This window comes from Jaculus jaculus, chromosome 5, assembly GCF_020740685.1.
Source record: "Jaculus jaculus isolate mJacJac1 chromosome 5, mJacJac1.mat.Y.cur, whole genome shotgun sequence".
NCBI classification, from domain to species: domain Eukaryota; kingdom Metazoa; phylum Chordata; class Mammalia; order Rodentia; family Dipodidae; genus Jaculus; species Jaculus jaculus.
In genome coordinates this window covers 154,409,783-154,423,462 of record NC_059106.1, presented here as the reverse complement: position 1 = coordinate 154,423,462, position 13,680 = coordinate 154,409,783, and the positions used below count along the sequence as shown (strand labels likewise).

The following is a 13,680-nucleotide window of genomic DNA, read 5'->3' as shown; positions in this document are numbered from 1 at the left end:
AAACTAGAAACAGAGAGAGAGGAAGAGAGAGACAGAAAGAGAGAGAGAGAGGAAGAGAAAGAAGCTGAGTGGCTGTTATAAATAAGTGATTAAACTGCAGTTAAGGGCTATGAATTGTTAAATTATAATTAGAGTGGAGGTTAATTAGTCATTTCATGAAACATATGCCCAAGAATGGGCAGAGACCATGACATCGCATCACACCCAGCTCAGTGAGGGTATATAAGCATGGCTGGGAGCTGCTAGAGACATTAGAACATCTTGTTGCTGTACCCAGCTGAGCTCACACTTCTCTCAACATGTCCTACAGCTGCTGCTCTGGAACCTCCTCTCTCCCCCACGGGGACCACCTGCAGTATCCACGCTCCTCTTGTGGCTCCTTCTACCCTCGACATTTGGTTCACAGCACTAACGTCTACTCTCCCAGGATCTGCCAACAGAGATCCTCTCTCCACAGCGCCTGTCACGACACCTGCTTCCAGCCCATCCGATGCCACACGTCCCAAGCGGTGCGCATCCCCTGCCGGACGTCCTGCTACCGCCCCTCTGTCTCCAGGCTCTGCAGCCCCTGCCAGACACCTCCCTCCAGCTCTCAGGGTTGTGGTCCCAGCAGCTGCCACTCCCTGGGCTATGGGTCTAGAAGCTCTTACTCAGTGAGCTGTGGATCCAGTGGCTTCAGACCCTGTGGCTTGTCATCCCTGGGCTACGGATCTGGGTTCTGCCGCCCATCCTGCTTGCCTTCTAGAACCTTCCAGTCTTCTTGTTACAGACCAAGCTGTGGATATGGATCTAGGTTCTACTGATCATCATGCCAATTTTCCATCTTGTTAACCATGTCACTAGAGTATGCATTCCTTACCTCCACTGTCTTTCCTGCTATAGGAACCCGACGCTCTTATCTCAGATGGCCTGTTTCTCACTTTATCTCTGATCTCATGTATTGGCTGATGGATTATTTCTCAGACAAATCTGTAATTAGATTTCCAACTCAAAATAAAGTTTAAAGTCTGCATTGAAGATGAAATTTGTATTGCATTTTGTTCTCCAATTCTTTGAAAAGTGAAAATTTAATTTGTCTACTTATTCGGTATCCAGCTTGATGCTTGATTTTGTTAGCTGCTTACTTCCTAGGGTTTGGTTTTGAAATCCCAAAGGGATTGTTATTAAATAAGTACTATGCACATTAACATGGGTTGAAATCCTATGAGGTTGTGGAGGTGGATTTGATGATAAAATCAGTGCCACAGATAGTTTTCTTTCTCTAAATACAAGTAGTAAAAATCATGCTGTTTTTATCTTTTGGCTTTTATTTATTAAATACTAAATATAGGCATTAAGTTGGTTCCCCATAAAATGTGAAGCTTCAAATCTTTGTCATCAAGTCTAATATAGCCTACTACTATTTGTATTGCTATCTGGCATTCAGAGGGAACCCTCTAATTCCCTATCATTATTTCAATATGCTTTATTCCATTTTATCTAAGATTCAGTCTAGTACAAGATAAAATAAGTTTTCAGCAATGTTTTACCAAGAGTTAGTTTAACAATTTATGTTGAGAGATTTCTCAAAAGGCTTTTTTACTGTACTTCCCAGGCATATGTAAGCCCCTACAGAATTCTGAGGTTGTGGTTTTTAACTGTGTATAGTAGCTGATAAAAGGTAACAAGCATTTTAGGTGGGGTGGAGTCTAGTTGATCATGTAGGCATTCCACTTCAATAGAAAGAAATATAATTTTGAAGATTTGTTTCTCATGATGGTAGTTAATACTTTTGTCATTTGATTAGGTTTATGTAAGCCAATTTACTTTAGACATCTTCTAAGAACTAACTGAGAAAAGACTGCATTGTGAGTAAGTAACCTGGATTCAAAAGGAAGATTTCTAGATTTCTTGGATTTGGATCTCAATGTGATAACTGGATAGTCCATTATAATCATTTTTCTACATTCTCAAATGTACAAATAGGAATAATGATGGATAAATGGGAATAAAAATATATAAATATGAATAAATATGATATATAAAGGGGAATTAGATTACATAAATGAATGTGGGAAGTCTTTTGTTCATTGTCTTTATAATTCTTCCTTCCTCCTAGAAGAATTAGACATTACTTGCTGTATTCCTTTTCTTCCGTATAGTCTGTCATCTGTTATTTTTGTTTGTTTCCTTTTCTTTTGTTTTTAACAGGGTCTTTCTATGTATCCTAGGCTGGCCTTGAACTCACAGTCCTCCTGTTGTATGTCTTTGAAATGAACCTTTGCATTCCTAACTCAGCCCCCTTCAACAGGGAGCTAGGTGCCACCGAGTGTTCACATTCACTTCTGCAACCTGAAGAATATTCTTGTCCACCTGAAGGACTCATTATAGGGGGATTCTGAAGCCACCTTCTTTTCCTCTACAACTTGCCATTCATGGAATGCTTTATCTGTGGTGCTGAAGGTCTAAATATTAAACTAAACTAAACCATGTTAAAGAATCAAAAATGAGGAGACATGAACATAATCGGAACTACCATACTTCTGGGCTGGGATTTACATGACCTAACATATTTTGAAGCATTTAAGCCATTTTGAATTTTGATTTATGATAACTGTAGTTGATACATTTGTATATATATATGTGTGTGTGTGTGTGTGTGTGTGTGTGTGTGTATGGTTCCTGTGTTGAACAATCAACACCTAGGTGGTGGTGCTAATTTGGGAGGTGAGGGACACTTTAGGACATGGAGCCTATCTGGGTAAAAGGAAAGTTCATTTGAAAAATATACATCCTCCCTGGCCTTTCTTTCTGTGCCTCCTATCTGCCATGAGGTAAATAGCTTCTGCCACACAGTTCTGCTGCTCTGACGCTCAGCCTTAATTCAGGACCAAAGTATTAGAGCCAGCAATCCACCACCTAACTCTCCTAATGATCAGAGCCAATATAAATCTTTTTTCTTGTTTTATTTATTTTTTTAATGATTTTTTTCTGCCCTTCCAAGACCCAATAATCTGCCTTTCCCTAGCTTGTCAGGTTACTCCTCTTCTCCTCTTTTGCTACTCTCTCTACTGGTCTCATTCTAGTTTTATACCCAAATTTCTGGTGCTGGCTGCCATATGCACTCATAGCCCAGTAAGGATTCACAGGTGAAAGAGTACATATGGCATTTGTCTTTGTGTGCTTTCATGACCTCACTTAAAATGATTTTTTTCCCAACTTCATCCATGTTCCACAAATTTTCTTGTCATTTTATTTTTCCTTACTACTGAATAGAGTTCTACTGTGTATCTGTACCACATCTTCATGATTCATCAGTTGATAGGCATCTGGGCTGATTCCAGTTCCTGGCTATTTTTTCTTCTTATGTTATTCTATAGAGTACTTGTCATGGTGACTGAAAGTCTAACACACTGTCATGGCATCGATATTCCTAGTCCTATTCCTTGAACTTGTTATATTATATGAGCTGTGCTCATGCAGTCTGGAAACTCTGGAAAGATGATCAAATGCCTCTTCATTTAAGTACTACTATGGAAATATTATCTGTTTTCTGGTACTGTTTTAAATAGGCCACACAGTCAATATAATTCATTATTTCCTATACAATGTATTATACAAATTTACATGTAATAATCAGGTTACTCTTAATTACTAGATTTTATGTTTGCTTCTGTTTTATATTCATGCGATTATACTCACATAAGCACTATGTAATCTCCTTTATTTCTCTTTCCATTAATCATTTTCTTTCCTCTCATCCTTCTTCCCATACTTCATGCCTGTCTTCTTTTCTCCTTCTTCCTTTCCTACTTTCTCCCCTCTTCCTTCCTTCCATATATCTCTCTTCTTTTGTTTTCTTGCTGTTTTGATAAATATCTGATTGAATTGAACTGTAATTAAACAAAGTTACCCCAAGATGAAAAGTCACTTAGATATAGTCTTACAGAGGGAATAGCAGGTGTTATTTATCATTCATATTACTTTTATGTGCTAAAGGATATACTTAGCATTAGAAACAGAAAGCAAGCAAAATAGAGCATCTATAATCAACATAATAATTATGATCTTAGTATTATAATTTTAAGCATTTCATAGCTTAAAACCTTTGTTTTTGTGTATGCATTACAATGTTTGATATTTCTTTGAGCTACATTTTTTTATAGAATGTTCTGTATAGCAAAATTTAGTTATTCTCTCAGAGAACCTTTTATGGCAAAACAATGTGTGGCCAGAAAAATCATGCTGTTTATTTATTGAATTTATAGTCTCAGGAGCTACTATCAAATAGTAGAAGGTTATTAATTTCATGGTTGTTGAGTTTCATTCAGATGAAGAGCAACTGGTAGACTAATGACCTTTTTCTTTTGTCTGTCCTTTTAAAATTTCATAAGTAATCTTTTTAAATTTTTACATTTATTTATTTATTTGACAGAAAGAGGGAGGGAGGGGGAGAGAGAGAGAGAGATGATGGGTACTCCAGGGCCACCAGCCACTGCAAATGAACTGCACATGCATGCGCCCCCTTGTGCATTTGGCTAATGTGGGTCCTGGGGAATTGAACTTGGGTCCTTTGGTTTTGCAGGCAAACATTTTAACTGCTAAGCCATACCTCCATCCCCGTAAGTAATTTTAATAAGGGATGAATAACCTTAGGCAGAAGAGAAATTTTCATTTAGTAGGTGGAAGTAACAAGATGCCACCAATGTCCTCTCCAGCTTTAAGGCATTAAGGGTTTAAGAGAAAGGCATAGAATGTACAGCCACAGAAGACCTTGGAGAGCATCTCATTTAACTCACCTTACAAAATATCCACAGAGGATGAGAGCTAGGTCCAAACTCACATAGCAAAATAGTGCAAACAACAGAGCCATAAGCCATACCTCTAGCCTCTTGGAAGACTGTAGTTACATTGCCATGCATTATATCTATATGAAAAAAATAAATTGTGGCAGCTCCATGGGAAAATTACATAATATAAGTAATTATGATAATTTTATTTTATATCATCCTTTAAAATGACTAAACAAGTGATTAGAAATGAATTAATATAAATCATACATGTTATGAATTTATGAGAATCAGGGACAAGCATTATATACATCTTTAAGTTGTATTGAAGGAGCAATCTAGCCTTACAAAAGACTGGGATAAAAAACAATACATAGACATTAACAACAATATACATTAAAACAACTATATTATTTATTTTCCCTCCTAATTTTATATCAATCCCCAATTGACACTATGAAAAGTGGTTTTTGTTTGTTTGTTTTTGATTTTTTTTTTTTTGTTTCTACATGAAAACCTTTGTCCAGGTAAAAGATACATGGAAATTTGTTTTTGAATTACTCAATGTGTAACAAGTCTTCTGGGGCCATATGTATAATCTCATTTAATCAATAAAACAAATTTATGCTGTTGACTTCTTTCAAATTTTATTTTTAAAAATGAAGAAATAAGGCTATAGATATGGCTTCTAGTTAAGGCACTTGCCTGAGAAGCCTAAGGACCCATGTTTCTCTAGGTCCCACATAAGCCAAACACAAGATGACATGAGTGTGCAAGGCTGCACATGCTCACTAGGTGGCACACACTTATGGAGTTTGCTTACAGTCAGAGGCTCTGGCACATTGATTCTCTCTTTCTCTCTCTCTCCCTCTAGCTTCCACACTCACTTTCTTGCATCAAAAGTCTAGTCTGTTGAATGGGTGATAAAGATGTGGTGCATTTACACAAAGGAGTTCTAGTCAGTGACAAAGAAAAAAGAAATTATGCAATTTGCAGGGAAGTGGATGAATCTGGAAAGGATATACTAAGTGTAGTAACTCAGGTCCAGAAAGCCAAACATCACATGTTCTCTCACATATGTAGATCCTATCTACAAATGTATAGACTTGTGTGTAAGCTTAAACCAAAGATTGGTAGCAGAGGCCAGTAAGCTAGAAAAGAACTATAAGGGAGGGAGGAGGGGGAAGATCTTAAGGGGATGGTATTGTATGTATGTAAACAAAAGAGCAGATGACAGGGAGGGGAAAGGCCTAAGCCAGATCATGGAAAGAGATTGTGTAGAAGAAGGAGAGCGGGGTAAGGTCAATCAAAATTCAAGATATTCTGAATAAGACATATGAGAATCTACTTTTGTGAATAATGGCACATCCAGATGCCATAGATTGTTACTAGAAAATTTTCAGTGCCAGGGAAGGGATACCTTCCAGTGAGTTGTTGGCCAAGGAGGTCCCTGTGGCCCCTAAACCATTACAGGCTATTGCCAAGTCTCTTGGTTTTCTGTGAGAGAGAGATGGTAAGATACTATTGCTGAAGATGTCACATGCCTGAGTGGGAAAGTCACTGAGAAGACAAGCTGGGGCTGAGCAGAAAACTTTCTGCCTATAGACCAGCCAACTGAAAGCTGGGGAAAAGCTGCACTGTTTGCAGTCCTATGGGAGACATAAGTCATCAGCAGTGACACTGGAAGCCTCAAGTTTGGCCAGACAGGCCAAATGACCAAATGAGTGCAATAGTGGTATGTCTGCTCTGGGGGAAACCAACTGCCCTCTAATTGGACTGAAGGCTTGCTCTATGGGAGAGCATACATGCATGGTACTGAAAACCTAATCAAAAGCCTATGGCAGGAGGGGGTCATGAGCCTTAGGGTTATAAAGCCTGATCTTGTCTGGATAAATGCATATATTATTCTCACCGAGTTGCCCTGAAAGCCTTACACTTAATGTTCATATTCATATATTAATACTACTCTCACTTCTGGTTAGAGAGGCTTCTCTTTTCAGATGGTGGTGACCACTCTGATAACCCAAAAGGCAACATAGTGCTCAGAAGAAGGGACGGAGGAGTGTCCAGCACTGAAATATCTCTTTCACACCCTCCAAGGCTCAGGGTCTATTGCGGAAGAGGTGGCAGAAAGAATGTAAGAGGGGCTGGAGGGATGGCTTAGTGGTTAAGGCACTTGCCTGCAAAGCCAAAGGACCCAGGTTTGATTCCCCAGGACCCATGTTAGCCTGGTGCACAAGGGGGCACATGCTCTTGGAGTTCGTTTACAGTGGCTGGAGGCCCTGGCATGCGTATTCTCTCTTTTTCTTTCTCTCTCTCTCTCTCAGTCTCTCTCTCTCTCCCCCTCTTTCTGTCAAATAAATAAATAAATAAAAATATTTTTAAAAAGAATGGAAGAGGCAAAGGAAGGGTGCCACTCCTTACATGTAACTGCACAGAAATTGGCTTTGATATTCATTACCTCACAGTGCCTAGTGATACCTACATGACACCATCATAATTGGAGAAAAAGATGATGACATCAAATTAAAGGAAAGACTAATGTAGAGAGGCAGGGGATATGATGGAGAGCAGAGTTTTGAAGGGGAAAGTGGGAGAGGGGAGGAAAATATCATGGTTTGTTGTTTGTAAATACAGAAGCTATCAATAATTAATATATATATATATTATATATATATATATATATATATATACACACACACACACACACACACACATATAAAGGCTACTGTTTTTTTAAAGGCTTGTTGGGTTTTCCTCAAAAAAAAAAAAAAGAGAAATAGAAAACTTAAAGTGTTTGTTTAAACACTTAAAGTGTTTTGTGACTGCAGGGCTCAGCTTGGAATGGCCACATTCAAAAAGAGTCTTGGCAGTGAACTGCAGCCCTGCTCAAGATGTTCATACTCCACCCCTTCCTGTGCATAGGAGAAGCTACTGCAGCTGCTGTTATTTGTGTAGTTCCAGCCCCAGTGTAATCCAGTGGAATTGTTCAACTAGTCAGTAGCAGAGTCTCCAGTCCCAGTGCACAGTCACACAACTAGATCTATTTCTCAAGAATGCCGCGATACACACTACACAACTATCCAAGTGTCCACAAAGCTAATACTTAGTTTTTAGTAGGCTGCATAAAACCAAGTCCAAGATGATCAATTGCTCTGGCTTACAACATGTGTGGCAGTAAGTCAGGTAACTCCTTCTATAAATGTACAGTGACTGACATCTGTATATACTCATTGAATCAAAATTATATGTTACAATACCTATTAATTCAGCATTCACACAGACTTACAAGTCAGTATCTCATCCCAAAGAGAAAAGAAATCATAGAATGGCCACATTTATAAATTAAGACATAACTTTACCACCTGACTCGTGGGAACTGGGAACTGCACAGGCCTGTAGTAATTTACTACATGTTGGGACATTAAGAAGAAAGATGGATGCTGGAGAATACTGTGTGGATTCTGCTGTATGTAATGGCCTGCTTTACTCACATAATTTGAAAAATGGAGCCTGTTACAGTGCAGAAGCTTTCTAAAACATACCTGTGGATAGTCAAACATTATTTTAAATAATGGACTCAGCATGGACCATGCTAATATGGGATTTCTTAAAACCTTTATTTTTATTTCATAAAAGGAAAGTGGAAAGGTAACAGTAATCATTATTCTTTTAGCTAAGTACCCATACCAATTTTTGAACATTTGGGATATGAGAATGTTTCAAAACTATATGGTGTTAGGTTTTACTTACATCTTGAATACATTTTATTGAACAGATTCTATCCATTAGTTTAAAAATACATTTATGGAGAACTTTCTATGTGGTACTTAGATGCCATGCTCACCATTGGCAGTACAATAGTGAAGAAGATGTAGATACTTCTTAGATTCCTATGATCATAGTGCAGCAGTAAAGACCTAAGATTTTAAAAACTAAAACAAAAAGATTGTCTGAAAATCTGCTGGGTGAGGTAGAGTTACTGACGTAAATGTGAAGGTGAAAACCAAAGGGGGGAATGTGCTCTGTGAAGAGAATGAGAAGCAGGAGCCTATAGTAAAGGCACAAAGGAAAGACATAGCCATGTCTCCAAACTACTGAGGCAGTGGAAACCCGGGGAGGCTCACAGGCTGAATTAAGTCCTGTGACTTGGAAGAATACTGGACAGAGATTGAACACAGAGTCAAAATTAGAAAACAAGATCTTGTAAGGTGTCATATAGCAAGTCTTGAGGAGCGGATCTTATTCTAACTGCAGTGAAATGCACTTAATCCCTTTAGAAAAGTGAGTCAGCAGCTCTGGAGGAAGCCCTGTGTATAAAATAAATACAAAACTGCATGCATGAGTGTTAAAGGTTCATTCTACAGTTCACAGCAAGGGATAATGCGATCTCCAAATGCACGATTTTTTTTTTTCAAAACAATGAAGGACCTGCATGTGTTTCAAAGGTATTTAGAAGTGCCATTTAATATACTATAATATCTCAAGTACTTTAAACTTCAAGGGCAGATATTTACCAGTTATAATTGCAACATATTCCTGGGCTTACTCAGGCCTGAACATAGAAAGATGGAACACTGGACTAAGAAGATACTCCTGCTCTGTCCTCCTGTGTTGAGCTAAGTAAGCTGAAAAATGTGATCTGGAAAATTCACTGGCAAATTCTACATTATGAACATGAAAACTACTAAGTATAGCATGTAAAAAAAAAAAAAAAACCATTTAAGAGTTGGGCTGGAGGGAGGGATCAGCAGCTAAGGTGCTGGCCTGCAAAGCCTCATGACTCTGGCTTAATTCCTCAATACCCACATAGAGCCAGATGCACAAAGTGGCACACGCATCCAGAGTTTGTTTGCCATGATGGGAAACCCTAGTATGCCAATTCTTTCTGTTCTCTCCTCCCTGCTGGCAAATAAATAAATAAATAATAAATGTTAAGTGGTATCCATCTGGCTAGGTGTGGTGGTGCACACCTTTAGTTCCAGCACTAGGGAGCCAGAGGCAGGAGGATTTCCATGAGTTCAAGGCCACCCTGAGCTAGAGTGAAACCCTATCTCAAAAAGCCAAAATTAAATTTAAATAAATAAATAAATTAATTTAAGAAAAGAGGTAGCCATCTGTCAGTAGCCAATAAAAAGGAAAACAAAAAACATATTGGGAATATGTTTGTTATATATGAAAATAAACTTTGGGAAGCACAATAACAGATACAGAAACTTGTGGAAAGTCAGTACTAAATGGGGTTAAAATTTGAGACAAGGAAGGGTATGAAAGCGATGGAATGAAAGCCGTGCATGGTGGCCCACACCTTTAATCCTAGCACTCAGGAGGCAGAGGTAAGAGAATTGCTATGAATTTGAGGTTATACTGAGCCTATAGAGTGAATTCCAGGTCAGTCTGGGCTAGAGTGAAACTCTACCTTGGAAAACCAAAAAAAAAAAAAAAAAACATACATACATAAATAAATAAATAATAAAAATAGAGAGAGAGAGATGGAATGGACAGATGTTTAGTAGTAGACACAAAAATTTAGTTAGATGGTTGGTCTTCTAGAGTATAATAAAGCACTTAGAAATAATAAACAGTTGTGGAAACAGATATCTTAATTATTCCTCTACTTTTATTTTTACAACAGCATACATGTACACAATTATCATTTTGTACCCCATGAATATGTACAATTATTATGCCAATTTAAGCATTACAATTAAAATTTGAAATCTTGTATGCATATTTTGTAAATCAAAATATTACATATGTTTTTTTTTGTGCTGGATGATGGCTCAGTAGTCAAAGCCACTCGCTTGGAAATCCTGATGACACAAGTTCAGTATCCTGGTCCCTTCATAAAATAGCTAGCTGCACAAGGTAGCACATGTGTCTGGAGTTTGTTTGTAGTGGCCGAAGGTTCTGGTACACCAATTCTCACTCTCTTTGCTGCCTAGTACTCTCTCTGTCTCTGTCTTTGTCTCTCTCTCAAATAAATAATAAAATGTTTTAAAAATAAAAAAAAATGTTTTCCTGATTAATACTTATCTTTCATAATTTTTTCTTATTTCAGTAGTAATGCATCTTCATTGCTAAAACTTATTAAAGCCACACAAGCAAAGAGAAAAGGTAGAAATTATCCAGTTTCCATCTAAAGAAATATAATCCGTTTGTGATTCAGTGGAAGAGGCAATAGCATTTAAGCAGGAAAATAGGAAAGAGCTTCATGTATAGGTTGTCACCGTGCATAGAGGAACAAAATAAAGAGGAAGAGTTCTGTGTCATGAGCACAGTAAATATGCCATGTGGACAATAAGAACAGTTACCATTGTTGAGTCGTTTCACATTCTGATCAACTGATACCAAGATCTGAAGGTGGCCTCCACTGGGCCCACCTCTGGCTAAGCATGCCTTGAACTTCATCTTACCCCATTCTGCACAAATTGTTATTCTCAATGCTCCAGTGCTGAATGTCAATCATTACTCAATTGACAGCTTCCACATACACTGCTTATTGTCCACCTGCCAAATATGAAACGTCACAGTGGCTTGCTTGGATGCCACGTTAAGACTCATGTTTGACAAACCTCACCCTGATGACTCATTTCTGGAGTGCACATGAAAGCCCTTTGAAGAGTCACAGTGGACTCGCGACTTGTTAATAAAACCTCATTTCACATATAACTAAGCAGAGCACTAATGACATGCCATCCTTTAAATTAGCTTAAGCAATAAGGTGCAAAGGCGGCTTCAAAAAAAAAAAAAAGACAACACCCAGATTTCTGAGAACTATATAAATCTCCCCAGAGAAGAAATTCATCTTCACACTTACAGGTTGAGTCCTTTTGCCTAACTTTAAATATTTTTAGCAGCATGCCTCATAGCAACTGCCTCTTACGCAGGAACCTGGGGAAGGCCCCACCACTCTCGGCCATTATACATGGCTCTAACCCTACAAGGTTTGAAGATGGATTTTTTTTGCCCAGCAGCTGCCACTGCAGAACCTGGCTCCTGGATGACTTTCAAGAAACTTGCAGTGAAACTACCACCCACCAACTGACCAATTGTGAAGTGGACCAGTTCATAAGAAATGCCTGCGTGCAAAGTTCCTGCCTTCCCAGAGTTGTGCAGACCACTTCTTCCAGTTTCAAGTCTGGCAAGAAGCCAGCTTGCCAATCAGGAAGCTGCCCAGCCAAGCCACAGTGTGCTTCCCAGTTCCGCCAGTCAGGAAACAGTCAGCAAAGGGGGTATGTGACCCAGGGCCACCAATCTGCAAGCTACAAGGCCAGAAGTTGTCCACAATCAACTCCTGAGTCTAAGAGTTGCCAAACTGTGGAGTATGAATCCAGCCAATGCCATTGTCACATCCACAATTCCAGCTCCTGTGGCCCTGTGAGCAAAGTTGCTCCTGGGCCCCAACTTCTGGAAGCTTCTAGCACTTCTGAAGGAACTTGCTGTGTTACTGGTGGTTTGCAATCTCCCAGTAAGTGAAGAATATGCAGTGATATGGCATGGTCTACCTGTTTTCTAGGATATTTAGAAATTTCATTTCTCTAACTTCAATGCATTGTTTATTCTTGTGAGTGATTACACATGTATTTTTCTGCTGTTAACTCTAGAGTCAAGGATATCTCTTTTTCTCTTTGGGGTATTTCTGCTGGTATGTCAGGACTGTAAAGCATACTAACCATCTTAGATCCCTAGGATCTCAGTCATTTTATTTATTTAGCAACAGACAGAGAGAGAAAGCAGCAGATAGAGAGAGAGAGAGAGAGAGAGAGAGAGAATGGGTGTGCCTGGATCTCCAGCCACTGAAAAACATGGGTCCTGAGGAATTGAGCCTCAAACCCAAGTCCTCAGGCTTCACAATCAAGCACTTAACTGCTAAGCTATCTCTCCAGCCCAACACCAGTCATTTGTGAACAATAATTTGCAATCAGAGAATATAATTGATCCTTTCAATGATAACCTTACACTTTGAAAATAGGTTATTGTCTATGGAGAGTACTTATCATTGAATCTGGTTTGCTAGCTAATGTGATACTAACATGAGAAGTTCATACAAATTTAGTGCATTTACAGCATTCTATAAATTCTGAAAGATTCAACTCTATGAGAAAAATACCATGGGTAATTAACATTAGAACCATATTTAAACTAGAATCTTTTCACTAGCGATTCTGTTCTTTTATAAAATAATATTTTAGTTATTTATTTGAGAGGCAGAGGCAGAGGCAAAGGCAGATAGAGAGAATGGCACCAGGGCATCCTAGCCACTGCAAATGAACTCCAGACACATGCACCATCTTGTGCATCTGGTTTTATGTGGGCACTGAGGAATCAAACCTGAGTTCCTTCTGCTTTTCCAGCAAGCACCTTAACCACTATGCTATCTCTTTAGCCCTGCCATTCCTTATTTATCCACTGAATCCAAACACTCAAATATGTGATAGAGTCTTTGCTTCAAGACTTCAAGAAAAATTTTAACTTCACATCTGTGGACTTTAGAAATATGTGTAAAATTGCCAGCAATGTTGGAACAGATTTCACAATTAAAATTTTCACTGCTATTCTAATTTTCATTTTCTCGCAATTTCTTGAGTGTTTTGAGTGTGAAAATGGTGTTTCTGCTAAATACATTTACTTCACCTGAAATTAAAAACTGTTTTCACACTTATTTTTAACAAACTTTTTTTGTAAGTTCTATGCAATATTGAGATAATTTTCATGCACTTCTGTGTGCGTACATGTGTGTGCAGAGGTATGCCCATGTATCTGGAGGCAAGAGGTCATCCTAAGGCTTTAAATGGGTACTGGAACACCAAAGCCAGGCCTTTGGGCTTTCCAAGAAAGTGCTTTAACCACTAAGAAATATGTCCAGGCTCAAGGGGCATGTTTTTAAGGTGACAAAAACTTTACAAAT

At 38.5% G+C, this 13,680-nt stretch overlaps 2 protein-coding genes across 2 annotated transcripts; both read left to right on the top strand.

The window, feature by feature from the left end:
- Positions 1-299: 299 nt before the first annotated feature.
- LOC101596296 (keratin-associated protein 13-1-like) lies at positions 300-803 on the top strand. Its single transcript, XM_012947936.2, has one exon. The coding sequence runs from the start codon at positions 300-302 to the stop codon at positions 801-803; it is 504 nt and encodes a 167-aa protein (XP_012803390.2).
- Positions 804-11,630: 10,827 nt separating this feature from the next.
- Positions 11,631-12,248, top strand: LOC101596012 (keratin-associated protein 27-1). Its single transcript, XM_004654555.1, has one exon. The coding sequence runs from the start codon at positions 11,631-11,633 to the stop codon at positions 12,246-12,248; it is 618 nt and encodes a 205-aa protein (XP_004654612.1).
- Positions 12,249-13,680: the final 1,432 nt, after the last annotated feature.

Coding starts and splice junctions, on each gene's coding strand:
- LOC101596296 (XM_012947936.2), top strand. CDS start 300: ATGTCCTACAGCTGCTGCTCTGGAACCTCCTCTCTCCCCCACGGGGAC.
- LOC101596012 (XM_004654555.1), top strand. CDS start 11,631: ATGCCTCATAGCAACTGCCTCTTACGCAGGAACCTGGGGAAGGCCCCA.